Source organism: Cyprinus carpio, chromosome B16 (assembly GCF_018340385.1).
Source record: "Cyprinus carpio isolate SPL01 chromosome B16, ASM1834038v1, whole genome shotgun sequence".
NCBI lineage: Eukaryota > Metazoa > Chordata > Actinopteri > Cypriniformes > Cyprinidae > Cyprinus > Cyprinus carpio.
Genome location: NC_056612.1, coordinates 18,735,541 through 18,761,237, shown reverse-complemented (window position 1 = coordinate 18,761,237; position 25,697 = coordinate 18,735,541). Strand labels below are relative to the sequence as shown.

The 25,697-nt window shown below is 37.9% G+C and overlaps 3 protein-coding genes and 1 long non-coding RNA gene across 5 annotated transcripts in view; 2 read left to right on the top strand and 2 right to left on the bottom strand.

The window, feature by feature from the left end:
* The window catches only part of LOC122140005, a 47,572-nt gene extending 36,889 nt beyond the window's left edge, over positions 1-10,683 (top strand). The window contains exons 3-4 of the long non-coding RNA XR_006156732.1: positions 4,189-4,426; positions 10,548-10,683. This is a non-coding gene — a long non-coding RNA (uncharacterized LOC122140005). The remainder of the gene's footprint in view (positions 1-4,188; positions 4,427-10,547) is intronic.
* On the bottom strand, positions 4,423-10,670 carry LOC109045732 (PR domain zinc finger protein 13-like). Its single transcript, XM_019063561.2, has 4 exons — positions 10,530-10,670; positions 8,845-8,976; positions 8,613-8,733; positions 4,423-7,276 (listed from the first exon to the last, which is right to left on the bottom strand). Exons 1-4 carry the CDS (start codon positions 10,668-10,670, stop codon positions 5,835-5,837), a joined length of 1,836 nt encoding a protein of 611 aa, XP_018919106.1. The 3' UTR covers positions 4,423-5,834.
* A 5,394-nt stretch (positions 10,684-16,077) lies between the features above and the next one.
* LOC109045665 (glial fibrillary acidic protein-like) lies at positions 16,078-21,020 on the bottom strand. The gene is made up of 11 exons (XM_042741298.1): positions 20,749-21,020; positions 19,644-19,797; positions 19,124-19,273; positions 18,785-18,904; positions 18,578-18,673; positions 18,360-18,494; positions 17,778-17,888; positions 17,536-17,646; positions 17,288-17,412; positions 16,493-16,864; positions 16,078-16,270 (listed from the first exon to the last, which is right to left on the bottom strand). Exons 1-11 carry the CDS (start codon positions 20,970-20,972, stop codon positions 16,183-16,185), a joined length of 1,686 nt encoding a protein of 561 aa, XP_042597232.1. The 5' UTR covers positions 20,973-21,020; the 3' UTR covers positions 16,078-16,182.
* Positions 21,021-25,374: 4,354 nt separating this feature from the next.
* Positions 25,375-25,697, top strand: part of LOC109088317 (ubiquitin carboxyl-terminal hydrolase 45) — a 32,409-nt gene continuing 32,086 nt past the window's right edge. For both annotated transcript variants that reach the window (XM_042741295.1, XM_042741296.1), the window contains exon 1: positions 25,375-25,678. The gene's annotated coding sequence lies outside the window, so the exon portion shown is untranslated. The remainder of the gene's footprint in view (positions 25,679-25,697) is intronic.

The following is a 25,697-nucleotide window of genomic DNA, read 5'->3' as shown; positions in this document are numbered from 1 at the left end:
TTCTTCCTTCCGGCATTGATATATTTACTTGGTTAAACAGGAAACTAGCATCTGATCAACAAATAACAGTTTAAATTCTGTGCATAATGTGTTTGGTGGATAAATGGGATTTGATGACACCACAGTTATTTTATAATGTTCTAAAGAATAACATTTTTTAATTTTGATGAAACTAAAGGAAAATCCAGTTGGACATGCATAGCTAATATTGAAATACAAAATACAAAACTAAATGAAAATAAATGCTAAACAATATTTGATAGTGGTAGTTTGTCAATTTACTCACTCATGTAATTCCAAACCTGTATGCGTTTATTTCTTCTGCATAAAGAAACAGCGAAGTAGATATTATCAAGCATGTTCAGGTCCAAATAACATTGAAACCCATATACTTAAATTGTATAGACCCAGAAACACATTTTGTGTGTGTGTGTGTGTGTGTGTGTGTGTGTGTGTGTGTGTGTGTGTGTGTGTGTACTTGTTTATGATACATAAATAAATAAAGATAGTAAAACCTGACATTTTTTACATTGTGGGGACCGACCTGCAGTCCACATGAGGGAAAAAATTATAAAAAAAAGAAAGTGTAACAATGCAAACTGGTTTTCTATAAGGGGTAGGTTTAAGGTTAGGGGATAGAAAATGGCATTTGTTCAGTTTAAAAACAGAAGTCAATGGAAAGTCCCCACAATTCACAGAAAAAACGTGTATGTCTGTGTGTTTTGCAGAAGAAAGTAAGTCACACAGGTTTGGAACAATATAAGGGTAAGTAAATGGTGACCTTTTTTAGGTTTGGATGAACTGTCCCTTTAAATAATAAAGAAAATAATATCGAACAATAATTATTCACCTAGTAATCTCTACACAAGACATTATGGTTTGTTGGAAGCCGGTCTGTTTTCTTTATACAAAAACACCTTTTTTTGACACCGTCTATATGTGTGTGTATATGGAGGTGTTTAAATACACAAAATGAGCTAAACAAGACATATTTGAAGTAACGTTTATCTGCTCTCATATCACCCTAACATGCCGTCAGTTCAGCTACAGTACAACATCTGCAACTCCACAGCCATCTCTTCCCCAAATGGCACTGAATGATTACCCCTTTAAGGGAGCTCGTTCTTATCCTGATTGGCACTGACATCCCTGTTGCCTTAGAAACTACTGGACGTCTGATCCCAAACAAGAAGCGTCTTCAGCATCCCTGCACATCACACACAAAAAGCGTGGCATGCCCGGAACCCTACAGATGTTTCACTAGCACAAAGACTCTTTTGCAGAAAAAGCCATGCAACCAGACAAAAGCCTCAGAAACCTGACCAAGGCTCTGTGCTCTTGAGCTTCTCAATGTCTCGTTGCGTTTTTTCTTCAGTTACTTTTGTACATTGTCAGGCTCAAAAAGGGCCATGTGTTTACTCCACACAGAGGAAATTAATGTTTCTCCATTGATGGCATCATATGATGTGATTTCAAATTTTCCTTTCTCTATGGAATGTTACAAGATCTTGGTGCATGAAGATCTGTAAAATTGCAAAGACTAAAGTCTCAAATCCAAAGAGATATTCTTTATAAAAGTTAATACTCATCCACGCCCCCCTAAGACGGCTTGTTCTAACACGCCCCCACATCTCTACGTCACTGTGTGGGAAGATTTGCATAACGCCACCCAGATGTTAACGCAAAGAAAGAAGACGTACCTTTTATTCTTGTTTTAGTATTGTTGTTGCCGCTGCTGCCATGTCGTATAGACACTGTGTGTTTCACTGTGAAAGCGAAACTGCTTTGTTTGGCCTTCCAAAAGAGGACGATATCTGCTTCATCGTGCCTGGAGCTGATCCATGCTGGTTGCTGAGGAAATACATCAACTTTGCACTGTGAATCGCCGAATCGGTTTTCACCGTGGACGAAGCGGAGTCCAGCCCAGGGTCGTCACGTGGTTGTGGCAAGCCCAAGGTACGCTCCTTCATAGAATCTGCCTGCCTCCCCGTTCTCAAGGCCGCCCACCTCTGCTCACTCAGGCCGGCCTCTGCTCACGGTAGGCCGCGGCTTACTCTAGGCCTCTGGCCTCTGCTCACTCAATGCCGCAGTGTGTGACGCTGTTTCGTTGATAAAGCAAAACTACTTTGTTTGGCCTTACAAAAGAAGACACAACTACAAATCATGTTTATATCACGTTTATAATGGTTTTTATGTTTATGTCTCGTCGCTCCGGCCAGACAAGGCATCACAATATGTTAAGGGGTGTAACATTTCCGTCACACACTTGAGGCATTCGGCCAATCACAATGCACTGGATAGCTGGCCAATCAAAACACACCTTGCTTTTCAAAGCGATTTGCTTTGTAAAAATCACCTTTTTTCAGAAGGTTGGGCATAGAGGTGAAACAATAATGTACAGTATGTGGAAAATAATGTGTTTTTTGAACCTTAAACCGCATAAACACATTTCATTACACCAAATACACAAAATAATGTTCTTTTTCACAGCAATAGTGAAATTTGATGAAGTCTGAGAGTTAAATGGTGTTAATTAAGAGAGTACATTCAGCTTGTTTGGTCCTTGTAGAAACAAGAGTATGTACTGTACAGTAAATCGTAAATGCATTGAACCTGCTTGTGTTCCTCCTTTGCCTCTTACTGCTCCTTAAGCACATACTGCACATTGGCTTGTCAGTAGCCAAGAACGGTATTTATTTGCTGCTCTTGATATGCTCAAGAATTATGTTTTTTACATTGCACTTAAGTGCACAGATGAAAGGAACGTGGAATGAGAGAGAGTTGAATAGAAATTGCAGAATGTAGACTGTTTCAAAAGTGGTTACAGATGAGACGTTAACCTGATTCACAGCTCAACATCAGCTTAAAGAGAAGGAAGTGTTGCAATCGCTATCGTTAGGAATCAACCATTTTATTTAGTTATTTTTGTATCTAATTAATTTTATTTTATTTTACTTTGCTTTTGCAGTGAGGGGAGAGACGTGAGCATTAAAGCACAGAAAGCCTGCGAGGCATCTCATCCTTCACCCTCTTTGACCTGTGTGTGTATATGTATGCTTGATAAAGAATTATGTTCATAATTCTTCAGGTATGGTACTGCTGGTTTCTAACTGATTACCCATCTTAGTGGTCGCTTGTATCTTTCTAGTGCTGCAACGCTGCACAGAGATTTCAATCTTATGGTGGTTCGAAGAGGGTGAAGGATGAGATGCCTCCTTTGCTTTCTGTGCTTTAACGCTTGTGTCTCTCCCCTTTACCCGTCAACACATTTTCTATACTTCTATGTGTTTCACGGCTAACCAGTCTTTAACAAACTCCTACAAATCCAATAGATGTGTGGTGGATGGGTGGCGAGGTGCAGATGAAAGAAGTGGAATCATTCTGTGGTCCTGTTCCTTGACCCAGCTGTCAAGGACTGCAATACATCTTGTTTCCCGTTTGTATGTATTTGTGATTTTGTGTATGTATTATTGCAGTGTTCAGAACAGAACCCAATACTTTTCTGTACAAGCTATACTTTTAAAATGCATTTGCTGAAACAACAAGGCAAGTCAGTGTCAATTTTTACTGTTTGTAAATTAAACTGTCATGTGATTTTAATAGGTTTATTGTAGTTTTAATAGTTTCATGTACTTTTTCCCCCCTGATATTACCATCTGAGTGAATTATGATGATTATCTTAAAAACTGGGTTTGCAGACCTACATATTTTGTGTTGTTGTCATTACTTCTATCTTCTATTTTTATTCCCAGATGTAATGATGATATTAATAAGTGTCTAATAGATGTGGTAAAGCAATCCCAAACTTCTATAGCTCTCAGACTGTGTGAAAAGCCAACAGACTCTTTATCAATCCCTCTTTCTGGTGTCTGTACTAATCAACGGCACTAATTGATTTGAGCGCTGGTGGGGGTGGGGGGCATCAGGGGAGGGGATGAACGGGTAATCTCTGGCCCCCATCCAAGATCTTTAATATTAGCAGTGAATGAACAGTGAACAACTGAAGAAATAAAGAAGGGGAAAACACAATTGTATAAATTCATAAATCTGTAATTAAACAGACGATCATTTATACAGAAGTAATAATTACACAAGCCTATCCTCTTTTATTTCATCCACAATAACAAATAAAAACAATCATGGTCAGATGCTGATGCCATAACTTAAAGGCTGTTCTTGTGTTTTCAGTTCCTTTAAGACACAGAGGCAATGACTGGTAAGAGCCCAGGCTATGAAAGAGAAAGTCGCACATGTTTGTGCCACTGTATGAAGAATGCCAAGGTGTTGCCACAGAGGAGAAGAATGCACCATATCAAGGACACAGCAATGTGGAGAAGGACAGAGAAAGAAATAAAGCAAAGAATTCTGTGTGGAGAGAGACTGCTATTTCAGCTGTGCACAAAATCCACATCCCCCAACCTTAATGGTAAATTTCTATGACTTAACTGTGACTGTTTGGATTTGTTCCTTACTTGGAAGACCTCACTTTATTCAGTCAAGATGTAATTCTTGATTTGCAGTATTTATTTATTTATTTTTAAAATTTAATTTGTTGAAGAGAGATAAAGATAAGAAATTTAAATAGTAGTGGTAGGGAGCGGTTAGTTAAAAATGTGCTTTACATCATCAAAGTTAACAGGTTTTATTCATACCAAAGATTACGACTGAATCAATGACTACATTAAGTAATATAATTAAAAGTAATTTTTGACAGTTAGATCAGGAAATAGAGCTCTATAAGATGACTAACCGATTTTTACATTGTAAGAAATGTAGATGAAAATGAGTTGCTGAAAAGCATTAACCGCTATAGGTAGGCTATGTAATTGTAATAATCTAATCTGCTGTCTGAGAAAGAACAATTTACTGTAAGTAAATCCAGGAAAATTAGATTTTTACATATTTTCTGTATGTATGTGTTATAATTTCGGGTCATAGAGACAAGTGCGTATCAGTCTAACCTTGACCATTTACGAATATGCCTTCCACGTTTAAATTTATATTTAATCTTAAACTACAATGAAGCACATCTTAGAAGTCATAGTGGGGTGTGTTGGCCAGCAATTAGTAATTCCTGCCATACGGTAAGTTCTTTTCAAGGATCTTATTTTGAAGTCACGGACAAATGTTCAGCCGTAGATATCCTCCAATTAAAAAAAAGTAATATATGAAACGTAGGCTATATTAATGATCAAAACCTTTTCATTATTTCCCACATTTTATTCAAAACGGACAGTGAAAATGTGAGTTTGTTTGGGGGGAAATGGCATATGTCTATACAATATTAATTATTATTTTAATAATAATAACAATGAACGATACAAGCTGTAACTCAACAATGAAGGAAGTCATAATATGCACTTTTTTTTGTTTTGTTTTGTTAAAAAAAATGCTTGACGACTAAATAGACATGACAGTATTTCTTTTAAACACCACTTTATTTTTATTGGTAGGTGCCCGTTATGCAAAGATATTTTTTACAGAATGTGTTAAATGCTTTTGGTAATAAAAGTGCGGATCTGATTTAAACGGTCAGACAATTTTAAAAACAAAATAACGCAAACTCATGTTTTATGGCATTAACCCGTCTTTATAAAGTGCAGCTCCATTGGGGGTGCCGAGATATCCTCAATACCAATAAGCATGTTATTAGATTAACTTGATGAGTGCCTCCTTCACCTATTTAATTTACTAGGGGAACATTTGCTTCCGCACGGTTTTCCTTTCACAATAATTTTATATAATAAACAAACAATTCATAACTAATTTATGTACATGCATAATTTAGCTACTTAAGAGCAAAGTCCATTTCAACATGTCCAGAAATTGGTCCATTAATCATTGTGTTTACTCGATTCCTGGTCGCTCTGGTCATCAGTGAAGCAAACGTCGACGTCGCTGTCGTTGTCGCTTTTTTGTTCGCCATCCTCGAAGATGCCTTCGGTTTTGTCGTCGGATTTTTTGATGCTTTGACCCGGATGCCTCGATTTGACGTGCCTCTCCAAATCTCGCCTGCGCACGAGCACCTTCCCGCAGAACTCGCACCTGTAGGGCGTATTTCCCTCCGCGTGCAGTCTGATGTGTTTGTTGAGATTGCTGGGATCGCCAAAGGGCCTAAAACACACTTTACATTTGAGTGGTTTGTAGCCTGTATGAGTCCTCATGTGAATCTTCAGCCCGTATTTTCGAGAGTACAATTTGCCACAGTACAGACACAAATGTCCCTTTTTTGGCTTGCCCGAGTTGGGGTTAGAAGCGGGCAGAGACTCCAGCCGTGAACGGTTCTTCTCTACGGCGATTTCAGACAGCTGTTGCGTGTGCATTGCTATCTCCCTGTCGATGTTCGTAATCGCGTTTAGATCTGGATTCAGCGCTGGTGCGCTAAAGTAGTCTGGGTATTTAAGCAAGTTGCCGAAGTGAAATTTAAGAGGGTAGTATGGGGAGCTATAAAGGAGCTCTCCATTGTAAACCGTGAATGGCATGATGGGTATATTGCAGTCCCCATTGTAGGATTTCCCCCCATCAAACTGTGGCAAGGAGAACCTCTCGAAGTGAAACCCGGCCGGTAGCTGGGAGTAACGCGGGGGGGACAGGGCAGGGTGCATGCGGCTGTCAACATGCTTGAAAGCAGAGGTCTCCTCAAAATGTGGCAGAAGAGGAAAGCCACGGATGCTGTTTGCGCAGGGAATCACGGGAGGTGTGCTGTCCATGGGGTGCGAGCATTTTGAGGGGTGAACGTTAGGTAGAGGTGACTTAATGTTCCCCAGTAGTTTGCTAAACCCGATACTGTTTGGTTTCCCATTAGGCTCGTCTCTCGCGACCTCGGCCGGGGAGATCTTTGAAAGTCCCATTGGTTTGAAAGCAGAGCGCACGCCTGGATGGAAACCCATGCTGTTGAGCACAGAAGATGTCCCGCCGAGGCCCAGGATGTGTCCGGGGTTTCTGGCAGAGGTCACGCTCATGTCAAGGGCTCTGTCCTGCTCCTCTGCGCTCAGTTTTTTCGAAAGTCCCGCTTTATTGGCGAACGGTGAGGTCGACACGACCCGTTTCACCGCGTCTGGCATAAAGGTGCTCTGGCCGTTCCGTGGAGAAGAGGACGTATTTGGGATGTCCCCTGATTTCGGAGATCTGTTAAAGTTGTCTGTGCCTCTAGCTTGATCGTTGTTCACCAGACTTCTGCCGTTGCTTAACGCACAGTGGAAATGCACGTGAGCTTTCAGGGTGTTCGGGTATTTGAATATTCTCCAGCAGTACCAGCAAATATAGCGCTCGTCGCCTGAAAAAAATAAATAAAAAGAGAAGCAATGAAATGCCGTTGCTTTGTGTAGGAAAGTGTTTTACAGTTAGATACACTGAAGAGACTTTTTGAGTTCAACAAAGTAAAAATCTAGTAATGCGTCATAAAGATGTTTTTAATGCACACAGGCAACTCAAGAACGCGTATAAAATAATTATTGATCAGAAATGGTTCTTTGCGGAGTCTGATAACCTTTGATTTTAAAGACTGCAACCGTGACTTTTTATCACCTCGCCTTGGTCACGTTGGCATAGCACCAGTTGGGCAGTCTGGGGTCAATGATATAGATGTAATGATTTTGTAATCTGCCATACCCCGTTGTTTATTGTCACCATCAAAAGAGCAAGCGCCGGCCCAATCTGGCGCTTACAAACCAATACATTGAATAGCGACATTCTCTGTGTGCTTTCCCGTGGAATTGACGGCAGCTGTTGCTTGAAATCGCTAGTCGCATAAGACAATGAGGCTGGCCCATCTGTTGACGCCAGAGAATAGGAAGCGTATGTCAAGGAGCGCACCGCGCATTGGCCGGAGAGCAGCGCTCACAGTACAGCGTCGCAAATCAGGGCAATATACATCCCACATAAAAGTTTGCATTCACTAGCCAACAATACCTTACGCAGCCAGCTAATTTACCATAGAACACCTTTTTGAATTGATTTGCTTTTGAATACATGAATATTAATGACTAGATGACATTTGTTAACCTCTTCCCCTCGCTAACGCGCATCAGCCCACGAGAGGACGTCCAGGACTTTATTAGTGATTGAAACGAATTGGGAGAGATAATGCAGCCGTAGTGCTGAGCATAATCAAACATAGGCTATATTATTATGGCAACTACAGTAGCTTGCAGTATGTGTGTACTCAACTCAATAATTCTCAACCAATCAATAAGAGTTACTGCCCCAGACAACAGACCTTTCGATTTACTAACTAAACACGGATAATCTGACAGCATTCTCAGATAAGCCTATTAAATCGGATTTGAATGGGATTTGTCTTTATTCTGCTGGTGGCGGCGTTACTTAAATCCTTTTGTTTGCTCATCAAAACGTGCTTACTATTATTTTATAAAATATTATATTTAGGAATTCCTCTGCGCTTTATTGACACCAAAATTTATAATGACACCAAAATTGCCAGAATTACTTTGGGGAAAAATAATAAAAACACACATTTTCATTTCAAAACAGTTTCATAATGTAAATTACTACATACAATTTGTATTTCTGAGCTATATTAAAAAGTGTATTTTCTACTCCCTATGAAAATGTACAGTTTTGAATAAACAATATTATGATGCAAGTCTCACCTTTTTCGTCATGTGTTGGAGTTGCAGTCGTAGGTATATCAAACCACTGCGCCAGTGCGTTGGAATACCAAACACTCAGTTCTTCTCCACCCTGTATTTCTCTCAGCACACGGTAGAAAATCTTTTGAAAAGAAGTACAATTATTAGAATTTGTGTGTGTGTGTTTTTTTTTTTAATAGGATCAAGTGCATTTTTTTTTTTTTTTTTTTTTTTTTTTTTTTGCTTTATTCACCTGTCCGCCAGGTAAATCCGAGACTGCCTCGAGGTTCTGTTCTTGACTGTTCCTGGCTGCGCGTATTAAACCGATCCAATCTGGAACTGGGCTGCCAGACTCATCCACGAATTCTCCCCTCACCAAACGAATCTGCAAAAACAGATTTTTAACATGAATAACGTGTTTTAATGTTGCTTGCTTAGCTTATATCTGAAACAGTCAAAATGTTCAGTGAAATTAAAATATAAAATTATTACGATGTTTGCCTCCTTTAAATCTATTGGAAATATTTTGTAATAGTATTTTACAATATTTATCTAAAGATGTTTAAATGTATTTTATATATATTTGAAATGCTACTCATTTCAGATTTTCTTTTGTTGTCTTTTTTTTCTTTTTTCTCAGACATTATTAATTATATCACCCCAAGGTATTTCAAACAAAAGAGCGTTAATATCGTTTTATTCGGTCTATTAGACAATGGCAACAATTTTCAAGGAACAGGCCATATAATTGAGTTGATATGAGAAACGAATTTGAAGAGTGTCAAAGCATTTCTATTCTGTTCAAACAAATTAAAGATTAAAGCGTGACATTTGACACAGAGATTGCACCTGATGATCGCCCATGGCCCTCGGCGTTGCATTTACGCGCATCAATCAAAGAAGCAGACAGCGTAAAGAGCTCCAGTCTATTTACAACTTATTTAGGAAAGTAAATGCCATTTACATGTGACGCCTTTTACGACCTTTTGATTTACGAATATTCCACATATTAATAGACTTGTAGAATAAAATAATGAAAACATTTTCTATAATTTTAATTAATGTAATATATTATTTAATACATTTGACTTCGCCTGTATTTACTTAAATTACGATTCTTGTTAATATTTAGCAGTTTCCAGTTAAATGTAAGCAGTATTTTCTTTAATAATTTGTTTATTGTGTAGTTTACTGTTATCTTTTTACAAAAATGAAATGGTAAATGGGAATAAGCAGCTCTCAAGCCTTTGAAATTTGAAGGGGGAGAGGACATGAAATCTCGCGCAGAAACTCAGGTCACCCTATTAACGCGGTTAAGTGAAAGGCATAGAATGACATGTTGTCCTGCTAATGTAACTCAATTATTTCCAAACTGACAGCACAAACCAATTAATACGAGAATGCTTTATAAAGAGTGACAGGTTAACATTGAGTAAAGTAAGATGTTCTTAACTTTTTTTTAGCTGCACGTTTGTTTTTTAAATAAAGGCAATGGTATTGTTATTAATATATTATTATTGTTATTATTATTATTATTATTATTATTATTATTATTATTATTATTATTATTATTATGTTTATAATAATATTGCTTTAATCTAAAAAGACATAATAATAGTTATTATTAACGGGTTTTATCTTAATACTTGTATGTAGTCATTCAGTAGTTTAAATAAAAAACCTGCAGAAAAATTACAAACGGTATATTTGCATTCATGGTCTAGCATATTTTTTTTTTAGATTTTGCATGTCTTGTTTAAAATGTTACGAATGCTTTATCCATTTGCAATGGAAAAGGAAAATAGTTGACATTTCTCTCAAAGTACATTTTCTATTAAAAAAAATAAACAAACAAACAAAAAAAAAACTTTCAAAAGCGATAGTAAAAAGTTGAACACTTTGGTAATATATATATATATATCTTTCAAACTAACTCACCTTCTTTTTCACTCCAAGTTCCTTGCGGTCCGAAACATACTTCCCCAGTTTGAAGATGCCCGGGACCGGTCCTATCCGAAGCCCGGCTGGGATGCTGCAGTCGGCAAACACACTGATAGTGGGTGTCCGAGTCGCTTGCATGGCTGGCTCTGTGTGGGGCTGCCCTAACCGAACCAGGAAGACCAAGCAGGCACTGATTGAGATGAGCAGAGAGTCTCAGATGAGGACAGACTAATATCCGCCCGCCAAGTGACGCGGTGGCGTGTGTGATCCGGCTTTTCTTATGGCGCAGTCAGGTACCCCTCGGCACATTAATGCGCAAGGGCGAGCAGCGCGCTATGAGAGAGTTGCGCTCTTTTAGCAGCTGTAGAACCCTCCGAAATGGTCACATGGAGACTTTCCCTCACCCTCACGCATAATGAACCGCTCCAAATGGTCAAGAGACAATAGGCCCCAGCGACCTTCCCATCCCCAAAATCCAATTTGTCAAGGGCAGAGAAAAGAGAGTGCAGAATCAAAGGTCTGGCGCAACCATTAATCCTCAGCATGTGGCTTTGTCCGCCAGACAGTTCCGATATTTTAAGTGACAAATCCACTGTATAATTTCTCCATAAATTCTCTCCCCTTTTATTGTTCCTATACAAACCAGTTTTTGGAAATCAGTGACTACTTTAAATCTACTTGGCTGCATCCTTTTAGGTTTTATGTACTTCAAAGCTCTTTATTCTCTCCCTGGCTGCATTGTCTGTTGCAGTTTCAACAAAAGGAGCAGGAATGTTTGGGAGACTTGTTAACTTCTATTGACTCCCGGCGTGTGCCGTGCTGGGACCGGGCAGGTACTCAACGGGAGAACCAGCCAAAAAAATAAGAGCCGCTTTCAAAATAACCACCACCTTATCATTTCACACTTTCTGACATGGTCACGTATCAGGATGTTTGCATTCAGTTTTGACGAAAAGCCCTGCAGGGCTCCAGAATTAATGGAAAGTGTGAAAAAAAGACATTTTTATCAAAGGATGCAGGACAAAACACGAAATCTTGTGCAAGACAAGAGCTTGCCATGCAATATTTCATCTCCTATTTCGTTGTCTTCACTTGTATTGAATATTCTCAAGAAAGCAATAATACTTTTATTTCTTTTATTGTTAAACATTCCGGTAAAGTTGAACGAATTAATACACTTGAACATTTTGAATTTTCTTTTAAATACGTGTCATTATTATTATTTTCATTCTTCATTCAGACATATGGCAAGAGGAGTCCACTACATCCACTCAGGACCCTTGGGTGTCATTTGAAGTGACTTTTGTGGTATTGTTACCACTGGTTTTAAAACTTCGTTTGACCTCTTTGATCGTGGCCCTCAATGACTGAACAGAGGCCCAGGGAAAGAAACAAGAATTTGTGGGCGATAAATTCAAGCCATGAACATGTCCAGCTAACCTCTGGCCTGGCGACTCTACGATGACACTCCGCTGTAATTGGAGAATCAGAGGTGGGATTTCTTTCTTTAGGAAAAGGTACCCCACTGCTCCTTTCTGGGAGCTTTCTCTTTGGGCTCCTTAATGAGTCAAAGAGCGTGAACGACACGCGAACAATTTTTGAATAGACGCAATGCAAAGGCCGGCTGTGTGGTGGGTTATTTATTAATGTTGCCATTTGTGACTGGTTCCCATCCGCTCTGCAACAGCGGGTCCGGCCTCTACAGCTCTCACACCAGCCGGGCCCATTCTCATTCTCGTCTTGTGTCTTTAAAGCCCAAGTTTTCCAACTAATAAATTGTGCACAAAGGCGGAAACGGGGACGTTTTTCCTTTCTGTTCTCCTCACCGGGAGAAGCAAAGGGTGAAAGTCATCCCAAAGCGCTCATTGGAGCACGGTTTTTGGGAGCTAAAGCAGTGTTCAGAGCAAATGGGATGGAAAATTAAATGAAATCAAATAGCTTGAACGCTCGCATTGTCCGCTGTCTTTTAAACGGCACATTAATTACACGGCAGCAGCTTTATTTCGGAACAACATTGTGGACTCGAACGGAGCATTCCAGGACATTTTTTACGCGTCGGATTGTGAGGTTCGGAGAAAGTGTCGGTCGGGTGCTTGAAAGCATTTTCTCAGGGTCTCAGCGTTACAATTCGAGCTAAATGTTGGATTTGATTTAACATGTTTCATGAATGTAGAGTAACAGAGACTGTGTGAAGAACTGCAGTGTCTCACCAGGGGTTTCATTCATGCGTCCAAACTGGGCTTGGGTGCCAAGGGTTCATCACTCTATCTCAACGATGCACAATGCCCGAGCTCTCTAGAAAACATTTTTTTTTTAACGCCAACCATTTTACGCTCATCCATACAAATTCCCTTTATGGGCTCTTAGCTTTTTTTCGTTGTTTCCCATTGCAAACAAGGACAACAACTCGTGTTGTATACAAATCACTTATTTTTACTTGAGTTGTGCATCAATTTCAACAAGTCGCATGGCATGATGTGTTGTGCTTCAAAAAAAAATTAAGTGTGGAAAAATTATGATTATTTATTAATAAATTAATTAATGTATTTTAAATGTATATAAATTTGTTTGGCTACAAATATTAATATTACGTGCCTAATGCGCTTAACCCACTCGCTCTCGTTGCGTGAAAGTGCAAGCCTCACAAAGGCCGGACTAGCTGCGTCGCAGACAGGGGATGCGGGTGGGACATTAGTGACGCGATTGAATAGTAATTATGCTTGTATGGGAGTCCCACCAGATGACATGATTGGGATTTTAACCCAGACTAATATTCAAAGTCGCATTAGAAAGTGGCGAGATAAGTGGCTACTGATTCGACTCTGTTCATGCGTGCTCCCATTTCTAAATGCTCTCAAAAGGAAGGGGGCTGCTTCGTTTCAGTATTCAAAGCCTGAACAAAGTTAGCTCTGCCTTTTGAACCGAATTTCCCCAACTTTAACTCTCTTGTCCCAGTTGAAAGGCATCGCATAATGGGGTGTAAATTTGTCTGAATTGAAATGTTTCGGTGTACCTTATAAATTCATACCCTTTTTCACTCGAGCGCGTAAGAATGAGCCTTCAGTCTATCCGATTCTCTCTGCTGACGAACGCCTTTACCGCGAGCTCTATTTGTGAAGTTCATTTTTAGGCAAATGTATTCAGAGGAGGTTTGCAGTGAATAGCTCTGTGTGTCAGCCGGGCCTAATTGGGATTAAGGCACTAAAACCATATGCAGAAACTGACAGAATTTCTCAGGTTTTAGAGAGCACCAACTTTTGCCTTCTTTTGATCCCCTGATCATTTAAGTGGACGCTGGGGGAAAAAGCTGAGGGAGTTTCGTGTGATGGTATATATACAGACGGATCATTAGTTATTCCATTGACGTCATTCTTTCAATTCAGCCGTGAATTGAAAACATTTTGAATAATTTGTGTGTCTGCATAATATTTTATGATGAACCCGAAAAGTAACTGTTCACACACAATACTCATCAGTTAAGCTAAATGTGTTTTTGAATGTAATTTGTAAGGAAAATTGTTACTTAAAAAATTGGTCTTTATGAGTTGAAAAATGTCACCTTGAGACCTGTAAATGAAGCCTAGGGATTTATTTAACATAGAAAATATTTTTTTATTAATTCTGAATGAGACATTACACTTTTTTTTTTCAACACTTGATTTTTTTCTTTTAAATTTAATATGGGAATATTTAAAATAGGGCTAATAAAAAATAAATATATATAAAAAAACATCATTGCATTTGCCGTTGATTCTTATAATTTGTAAGACATTTGCAACATTTAAATCCTTTTTCAGCAGCTTTAAATGTGTATGTGGGCCTGGCAGGACCCTGGATAGCTCCCGTCTCTCAAAGGTCATATGGCCTCTCACGTTAACGCCAGCTAATTATATTGATAATGCACGCATGCAGGCAATGCATAAGGCAGTTCATTTTTATCATGTTGTAATGCACATTACCAATTTTACAACGCCTATAGCTCGGATGCGCTTTACATGACTGGCAAAAGGCATGCTAATGATATGAATCAGCGACCGTCGCAGCGACTGTCTGTAGCCTCTCATTAATGACCAGGATTGACATTTCTGGGTTTTTCAAAATGTCCAGTGCATTTCTGCAGAGAAACAATGCAAGGCAAGTACTGGCCGTTAATTGCGCCTCCGTTTCGGGTGGGATGAGCTTGTGGAAATGATGACCGTGGATAAAATAGTAATGAGGGGCTATTGATTAATCCGATATGTTCAAGACCCTGAATCTTCCAAGTGCTGTCAATTAAAAAAAGATCCAGCGAATTGGCCTGAGTTAATAATAATATAATTTATAAATTAATAGGTTATTGTTATTATTAAACAAATTATTATAAATTTTTTTTTTTCAATTTTGAAAATGAAATGAACTGCTGACGAAATATCATAATAACGACTAAATGACTGAATAGCAGTTTTGAATTCTTTTAACTGACATAATCCCTTTTGCTTTGGATTAATAATACCTTTTGTTTTGGATTAAATTATTAGTGTAATCAGGCCAATGATTCTCCTAGATCTGCCAAATAATGTCATAAAATAATATAAAATTACCTCTTATCTTAAATAGAAAGTGAGTGAGGCTAATAAATTATTTGTGCTGAACAATATGCATAATGTCTAAATAATAAATCATAGTGTAGTATGTTATAGGCATAAGATTATATGAATAAAATCCTAAATATGGAGAAAGCAAATAGCTTACACTCAACTTTATTGTTGCTACTTGCTCTAAAATTCTCACATATCATATGTCAATGTGAGGAGGAGGCCTTTGAGTCATTCTTTCTTTTGTCACATACTGTAGGGTTCTTCAATATTTAGACTTCCTTGTCTCGATTCATTAGTTCTGGCAACCGTTCTGCATGTTTTAGTGCTTGTTCTGTGTGATCAGTAATATTCTATTTGCTGTAGACTGTGACTCACAGGTATGAAGTGTAGTTTGTCAGTGCTCAAGGTCAGACTCATGCTCTGTCATTTAAAGTCTGTGATGGATGCGTATAGATCCTTTCATATAGGATAAATTAACAGCGAGTTATATTAACTTATTAAATTGTTAGAGTGCCACATGCCATGCTTTATATATCTTTGACTGTTTTGTGTCAGCTACATGCTCCTTTTACCCACAGTGTCTGGCTTCTGTAGTTTTATGCTTAAGTACTCCAGTGCACATCTCCCTCACACTTCCAGACAGTTTGAGTGTTTGGGCATGTTCCAGTGCGGACTGATCAGGTTGGATCAGATGCAAAGGAGGAGGGCAGATTTGGATAGAATGGGGCCATACAGTGAGTGTGACTTCATGTTGTGGCAGTACCATACTTATGACGGCTTGCATGGGATTCCCCTTTGGCCAAAGAATCGAGGTGATACACTGAGCCTGGAGTGACACATCACACTCCCTGCCTTTATCCTAAGTTGTTTTCCTGTCTGTTCCTTCCTCATCATCTGTCTCCAACACAGTCATAATGTGCCCTGCATCTACACCTGTTGATTGTGTGCACAAACAATGGAGAAACAAAACCTGCTCAGAGCTTTATTGTGGACAAGCAATGCAAGACGCAAGCTGATCTTTGGTTTGTAAGGCACGCACATCTGAAAGCATGTTTGGTGAGCAGAAAACACCACTACTCTTCTTCATCAGCAGCTCCAGAGATGGAATACGATTTCTCCTGTGTGTTGCTCTCCAGCGTGTCGTCCTCAGTTTTAACGGTTCTGTGGGAAAAAAGCAATGCAGAATCTAAGTAGCCTGGAATGAAACTCTAAAAGAGAACACTTTTTATTTAATAAAAAAAAACAATTTGTAATGAGAGATATGGGAATGGGATTGGAATTTGACTTTAGGTCAGAACTGAAGTTCCTGCACAAACACCACAAAACGAACACATGCAAACCACTAAGTCATGGCTCTGACAGAAAGCTAGATTTTAATGCTACCTGATAAGCACAGTCTTCCTCTCCGTCATCTCTACAGCCTGCTCTTGAGTGTAGTCTACAGTGGCGCCTGGGCTGCCAACTCCACCGGTGATGCCATTAACAAGACCTCCTCCAATGCCTCCGCCATTACCACCCCCAACACCTTTGGAAGGACCACTGCCAATCCCTCCTCCAAGACCTCTGGCAAGCCCACTGTCTCCTCCAAGACCTGTGGCTGGACCAACACCAGGACCTCCGGCCACTCTATCAGCAACTCCTGCAACACCTGCAGCTCCAGCACTGTGAACACTCATACTGCCGCTCATCAGGGACATGGTCTGCATGCTCTGCATCACAGAAGCAATGCGAGAGTCTTCACCCTCAATGAGCTTCCTGTGAACAAAAAGTTAGAAGGTAGGATTGAAGAATTTGTTTTCTTATACAGCATAAACTTGATCAGCAAACACAGTCCAAAATGGACAACAGAATGGTACAGACAAATATAAATAAATAGAAGGAAACAGAAAAAGAATCCATTGTCAGAGATAAATATCTCATTGTCAGAGATAAATATGTATCATGCAATATTAAAGGATCAGTAAAGTAAAAAGATCACAATTATTATATCTCAAAGGTATACAGAAAAATAGTACAAAAATAAATAACCATCGAAGTTACAAAATATATAGGTTTCCATATGTTTCTGAAATATATGTGACTTATTAAATTCTGGTATATTTTAACCTGAATTCTACAAGTGGTTTTGGAGTAGGTGGTATTTGTTTGGACTGAGTTTTTCAAGTATCTAAAATCTACCTGTATGTGGTAATTTCAATCTCCAGGGCCATCTTCACATTGAGCAGATCTTGGTATTCACGCAGGAGCAGTGCCGTCCTTTGTTTGGAGGATTTCAGCTCAAGCTGCAAGGCTTCAATTCTTGCCTGACCAAAAAAAAATTATATCATAATTATCATACTTGTATTCATGCTTATGCTCAGATTTCTTTCTTTGATTTTACTTTGTATGTAGGCCAAGGCATGATTATATGTGAATCGGTTTCTCACCTGGAGTTCCTCCAGTTCTTTTCTGTACTTTTCTTGAGTCTCACGGATCTGTGCTTCCAAAGCCTCATTTTTGGTTTTCAAAGAGTCCAGATCACGCTCCTTATTTTGAATCTAAAAATAAGCAGAATATTTCAAACAAGAGAAAACAATGAATTAATGTTATACTGTAATCATTTTGAATATTGTTATTTTACTATTGCTATGTTGCCCAATTTAAGCGTTTGTCAAGAATTAATACTTACATCCTTCTTCGCAGTTACAATTTCCTCTCTCACACTTCGCAACTTGTCCACATGTTTTGACGTTTTGTTGCTGAGATCATCGAATTTGGTTTTGTACCAAGAGTCCATTTCCTGCAGAGAAACTGTTTTGTTAATATGAAGTCCAGGGAATGTTGAACATTTTGTTTAAACATTTAACTCAGTAATTTTTGTTTTTTATTTAGTTGTTTTGTTTAGATTTAGTTTTTTGTTTTCTTTGAAGCATAAATCTGGGATTGAAAATTCCCATATTCATGCTTAAAATAATAGTTTATAGAACTGTGTGAATCAAGGTCAAGTACAAAGAGTGTTGTTTTTCTTTCAAACAAACTTAATTCCACAAAAAATCTAAATAATAAAATAATAATAAAAAAACATACCACCCTTTTCATTTTAAACGTTTAACATTTTTAACAAACATTTTAAACTGAAATGTTTTAATTATTTATACAGAAACATTTAAACTCAAAGCTCCATACAAAACAATAATAGAACATTTTCCAATACTTTCCAGTACAGACCATGTGTAGGCTACAATACTCCCGCTTTTGCAAAAATGCTCACCTGTAAATTCTTCGCAGCAATGTCGTCATACTGGTGCTGGATCTGCTTGATGGCGCTCGAGAGGTCTGGGAGGCTGTAGGCGTCTGCTGCTGAGGCGTGGGCCGCATATATCTGTTTCATAAGCTCTTCGATTTCCTGAAAATGTGCGGTTTTGAAAAATGAAATCATTTAGCTTTTTATTCATTATGAGCAATATAACTCTTTTGCTTTTTCATTACCTCTTGGTGTACTCTTCGAAGGAATTCTAGTTCCACCTCTAGGTTTTCTAGCTGCTTCTCCAAAGCAATGCGCGCGGCGGTGGCGGCGTCCACATCCTGAGGTGATAAAAAATGTTCACCTCATTCTACCCCCTTTTTTTTTTTTTTTATTATTTATTTTTTGCTTATGAAACTAAATGTTATAAGACAATTTTATGGTAATCATACCGGACGGAAGGCTTCAATATCAAGCTCGGCTTTCTTCCTCATCTCCAAGGCCTCCTCGTATTTCATCTTTATCATCTCCAGCTGACCCGCCATAGCATCCTTTGCAGCGATAGCGAGGTCCTTTAAAAGTAATAATAGGTAGGCTATTGACTGTCTAAGTCTGATAATATTTTCCCCTCACTGCGAATCATCACCTGTTCCAAGACAACATTATTCTACTCAAAAATAGCCTAGTGTAAATGTTTATTAATAATTTATTTAATTTACCAGGTGTACATTTATTGTAGACCTTTAAAATGTTATTTGATGCTTAAGATTAGTCAAAAGATCTATAGCTACCCGCTGTACTCTCGTGTGGTCCGCCAGCCTCTTCAGCTCCTGGAGTTGCTCCTCGTACAGCAGGCGGAGGCCGGTGGGCTTCAAATATCGATTCTTTAGGGCCTCGATTTCCGTCTCCAGCAATTTGTTTTGCTGCTCCAGCGAACGGACCTTTGTTGCGACAGGAGAATAAGAAAACACAGTACGCGTGTTATGTGCTCTGTCGGTGTGTCCACAGAAGTGCGAATAATGCGCTTTATCTCGCTAGCCAGCAGTGGCATTTCCACACTGCCAGCGCCCGCGACGCATTCAAGCGTGGCCAAATCAGACAAATCCTGTCAAAGATGGCTCTAAAAATTAGGCTTGTTTCCAAGACCTTTGAGAGCACTGTTAAATTATATTGCTTTTTTTTATTTTGTAATCAGTTCCATTAATTAGGCTATGTTATTCTAAATGTATGGTATGGCATCATAACATTGTGACGCATTCAGTGTTTTAAATATGCACCAAGTGCATACAAATTTTGTGTGAGTACACTTGCCTTCTCGATGTATGCTGCCAGTCGATCGTTGAGCAGAATCATCTCTTGTCTCTCACTGGTTCGTGTGTTCAAGAATTCACGGTTTTCTGCAGAAGCCTGGTCGAGATCGACCCCTGGACCCCCTCCGCTAAGACAGATGGCTCCCATTCCGATTCTGCAATTAATTCAGATTTATCATAACGTGAATTCCAAAGGTAAAATGAGATGTGAAGTGAATGCAAGGTAACGTTTGGCTGATATGGGAAAGATGCATTTGTTTGTCACTTTGGTTTTTATTAGGTCACACAGTTATTGAGAGCGCTTGAGTTTCCTAGAGGCCGTGTGTGATTTTTATCGGATCAGTAAAGACAATTAAAAAGAAAATGTGTTCTAACATGTTCTAACAAAGAAATTATTTGCCACCAAACGACAGAACAGGCCTAATTGTATTGGCAGTCGAAAAATCTCTCTAATTACTAGGCAGATAGATAGATAGGGATAATTTATTTACATATAATTTATATCTTTTATATTTACATTTTGGATTATATATTTAGATTTTTTACATCATTAATTGTATATTACAGGATTTATTAAATAGTTTTTTATTAATACACAACAAAATAACATTTTTATTGTACATATTAACATTTGTATTAAAATACATGTTTACTTTTTATGATTAAATAGTTAGAGTGTTTGTGATAGATAGATAGATAGATAGATAGATAGATAGATAGATAGATAGATAGATAATGTATTTACATATAATTGGATTATAGATTTAGATTTTCTTACAGTATCATTAATTTTATATTACATAATTTTTTATTGTTTTTTAATACACATACTGTACAACAAAATAAAAAATATTTTTATTTTACATATTAACATATTTGTATTAAAATAAATATTATTTTTTAAGATTAAATATATGGATAAATATATTTAAATATCTTTAAATGTTATATAAGTTGTAATGTTCTAATTTTTTTATTTTATTAAAAGCTTACATTGAGCATCTCCTAAATGCCAGAAAATATTAATTACTTTGAGAAGAAAAGATGTGATGATGTTCTGCATTGTTCCTTTATTTATCTGTGCCGGCAGGATGGGCAATGCTTACCCAGTCATGAAGGGCTGACTACGTGAGGATGAGATGGTCCTCCGGCCCACTGCCTTGCTGCTGCTGACAGCGCTGGCTTTACGGGTGTAGCTGGCTGAACGGCACCTCCCAACATCCCGTCTGACGGGAGAAGGGCTGCTGACCCTCACCTGGTAAGAGGAGGTGCTGGTGTCCTCGAAATGGCGGCGATAGGATGAGATCCTTTCTGGGCTGCGACTCATCATGGCTCAGTGGCTAAACTTTAAGGCCTTGTCGTGTTGATCTTCGTCTCACAAGTTCTGCTCGCAAATCCAGACTCCCAGAGATCCAGGCTTTTTATACTCTGCTATAAACATGAGTCAATGCTATGGGAATGTTGAGCCTCTGCTCCATCAAGAATTGGGCCTGTCACTCAAACATCTGTCAGGGTCTTGAGAGGTGTTGAATGAAGGGGTAAATCATGAGACAAGGCTCTATTAGAGGTGCAGTCGTGATGTGATGTGGTTTGATATGTAGGGATCTTAATTACACATGCTTCTAGACAGGGCAAGGCATAATGTCACAAGGTCAATCTGAGCAGAGGGAGATGACACTAATGTGGTCATTATTTACATGGCAGAATGTGCAAAAATGAGAAATGCGAGAGGAATTAACTAGAGTGTTTTGCTATGGCCTGTCCGAGATTCATGCTTGAGATGACTAAAGAATGTAAGTGGGAATTACAAAGTCCTTGGAGTCTCTTTAATCAGGATCTAAAGAATATTTTTTTTTCCAAGGTTAGTTTCAGCTGAAATATGGTCTAATTTTTGTTCATTACAGAACTCTTTATTTGTTTTAATGCTGACCGAATGTGGTTTATGAAATTCTTTTCGACTATCTAAGATTTGCCAGGCATGTGGGAGGAAGGCTGGGTTTGCATCTCTCTGAGATGTGAACAGTGGCTAAATGAGCTCAAACACTCAGGCGTTATTTTACTCCTGCTATCTCATTCCATTACAGTACATTAGTCACTCATCCCTATAGCAGTGCTCATACAGAAAAAAAGAAAAACAATTATGACAGCGTTGGTAAAGACAATGGACTAGCCTCTTTTTTGCCAATAATAAGCCACTGTTATCTTTGTCTGCTCATGCTGCTTTGCTCACTTATAATTAAAACAATTTTCTAAATTTCAGATTCATCAGTAAGAAACAGCTTTGTCATATCCACATTAATGACAATGGTACACATAATTATAATAATAATAATAATAATAATAATAATACATCATTCTTGTACCTCTTTTTGTGAGAGTGTGAGACATTCTTCTATGATTATATAATGGCAGTGCCATATACAGCTCTTGTTATCATTAATCACAGATTACACTGAAACATGCATAAGCAAATAAACATTACCAATACCATTAAATATGAAAATGTTATTTATTCCTGTGATGAAAAAGTTGTCCTGCTTAATATTTTTGTTAAAACAGTAATTCATTCAGGGTTCTTTGATGAATTAAAAGTTTAACAGAACAGAATTTATTTGAAATAGAATATGAATAAAAGTATTAATTTCTTACAAATATGTATTTACACAAAGTTTTTTTTTTTTTTGTAGTTCACTTAATTACAAGGATATGTACATCTGATATTTACATTATGTAAAGAAAACCTGAGTAATTTTTTCCTGTGCAAAACTAAAGCCACTCCATTTAATGTTGATATTCATATTTTTAGCACAAATGATGATGGAGTAGTTAGACCCTGCATTTTAATATTTATTTAAATTTTACATTTAAGTATTTAGCCGATATATTTATCCAAAAAGACAAATGTGATGTTTTTTACATAAAATTATCACATTACACACAATGTAGCATCAAGGTTTTATTTTCAAGAATACAAAAACATAACTCTCCAGTTACTTTTAAACAGTGCTATGTTGACTTCATAAATCACTGAATAAAATGTATTTTTTTTTCCTGATATTTGGATTGTCTGGTCAAAATATTTATGTGTAACTATTAGGTAAATAGCCAAGAGCTCTTTGAACATAATTGTAACATACACACAGTAGGCCACTGCACTTCCCATTCAAACTGACCACATTAAATAAAATATCAGAGTAGAATGTGCACAGTGCATATTTTAGGCTTAAAATATAATCACACTGTTCGATTATTTACAGTCAATAGCATTAAATGATTCAGTCTTACTGGCACAATTTTGACTCGGTGTCAATGGTATAATTCAGACTGCAGTACAAGTCAATCAAACTTCTAGCAGAGTGTTAACATGACTACAGCGTGACAATCACTCTTTGGTTTTTATTAATTGATGTTCTGCCCATTCTTGCCATCCACCTGGATAATGCTGGACCCTACAAGAAGAGAGAAACTACTTAGACAACTAAAGCAAACAGAACTCCAATATACAGCACTATAGCATATTGATCTTAAACTGGTTTTAATGTGCAATTTCTTTTATTTATTCAGAAAAAAATATCATTTTCTGCTATGCATTTCATAAAAGCACTTATCCTAGAATTATCCTTTTATTTCACATATTTATTGTTATTGTTTGTTTTTCAACCTTAGAATACTATATAAAATTGACCATAGTCTGGCCTTTTATGTGCGAATGATACTAATGCATATATACTTATAAAGAAAATAACAGAGAAAAAACATTAAAAAAGAGATCCCCAAACCAGGGAAAAAGTAAGGACCTTTGATTTTGCCCACCAATGCCATATCACAAGGGGGAGGGGGGGCATGCCATTGAAGCATGTATTTATTTCTTCTTTAGCGTTTTTGTTCGACCACTTTTTGTTTTATTTTTGCATTGAAATATAAGTGAGTTGCATATCAAAAATGTATATTTTAATAAAATATAGCTGGGAAAATGGAACATTTAATTTTGGCCTGTGGCCTGCAATCAGGTTTGATTTTTGGCCTATCATAGTAAAAAGTTTGGGCAGCTCTGCATTAAAATATTGCAATCATGCCTTATTGTATATTAAAAATCCAGGGCTTTTTTGCTTCTTACACCAGCTAGACAGGTGAACACTATATTTTGGGATTGTGATGGCATGACTCAGGCGTCATCAGGCGTGAGCTGGAGAGCTCCATTCACCTGTCCCACTGCAGAAGAGAAGGTACAGCATTGCAATTTATATGATGTGTCTTTAAATAAACAGTATACGGATTAGGCCATGCACTGACTTACATGGCACATTAATTGACCCCGGTATGTTCCCGTATTCCCTGAGTTCCCACGGCTCACGGACGTCTATAACCACACTGGAGTCGGACAGCAGCAGTTTCTTCAGCTGCTCGTAGGACACATCTATTGAAAGCTGGCTTGAAGAAGTGAAATTTCGTAATGAACTACCATCATAACGAATGACACGGATGTCTGAAAGACACGTTTGACCGACAGAGGCCGTTCTTCTGCTACACGTATAGGCCTAGTGTTGTGATATTTACCTTTAAAAAGAAACACCTTTAGAATAATTTATACAAGTACTTCTTACAGCCTAAACTTTTCCAAATTCGCAGAGCCAGAAATGACACGCTAAATCGGTAACTTAGAGATAAGTGCAAGATTCACAGTGATATTTAGAACTATCGATGTCAAGCACGGTGTAGCCTATTACATTTAACTGTTAAATATCAGTGCAATATTTCAATACTCCCGCTGTAAGCAACGCAAATGTGTCCAACATGAAGTCGTTGTCAGTTGTCTTGTAACAGGAATGACACTTGTGCTCTCTAAAACGCGGACTATACTCCTCGTCAGCCATGAATAGACATTTAACGCCATGCTAGGAATTATGGTTATGAAAACTGCACGATGACGATGCTCCTTATTTCTTGTTTTGTGTTATACTGCCGAAAACACGGTACAACTGATTATAAGTCACGTAGCTGGATTGCAGCTACTCACTTCTCCCGCACGCATGCGCAGTTGCGCACAACTACGTATTACCAGTGACGCTGGCTCCTCTTTTGACTCCCAAACTCGTATGCAAAAACCCAAGTATGTTACTGCAGCCTATATATGAATCTTTTAAGTTGTTTATGTGATGATCTCTTCTTCGATTTAATTTTGTTTTTCTTTATGACTTTCTCTTTTCCTATTTTTTTGTATATCTGTTTAACAAAGTGCTAAACTGCATTTTGATATATAAGTAATTATTGTCATGTTTATTGATTATAATTTTACTGGCAATGAAAAATGTAGACCCACGCGTGCTATGTGATTCCAATGCCAAACTAATCTTAGTAGAGAAAGTGGACATGCAGGAATTAAATTTTTAATTAGCAGTGCTTGGCTTGCTAAGAAAAGCATTTGAAAATGCAGAATGTACCTTTATTTTAATTTCTATATGAATAATACATTGTTATAATATTACTTCCATTAAAAATGAAAGTCAGGGTGCAGATCTCAAATATAAATATTAACATAAAAAAGTGAAACTGATGAAATGATGTAAACAGTAAAATAAAAATAGAGTATCATAAAAAAATAGAAAAAAAGTTAGATTTTCTATATTATACTACCCTTTTGCGCTTACATTTATACAAAACACCACAGCACTTTTAAAACAGCTCTTTTGTAACTACAGTAGATATACAAACGAGTTTGGCCATACAAGTATCCGTAGTGCGTCATTGAGGATTCGACCACGTGACACATGTGATACTTGTGCTTTCAGTTCTTCTCCAAATACCACCAAATACGCGGACAAACTCTGTTAGTCAGGATATAAACTGCGTCTCGGGATTACTCGATTCCTGATGGTCGAAGTGTTATATCCGAAAACCAAAACTACAGGCAGAAATTCTTTCGTATTTATAAACTTGGAAGCATATGCAAGTTATCAGCTTCGCTCTTCCCCCTGGCCACTTGACAACTGACGTTCACTTGGTAGTGAGCCTGGAGAGGAGGGGACCATAAACAGGGTGAGCTGGGTTTATTACT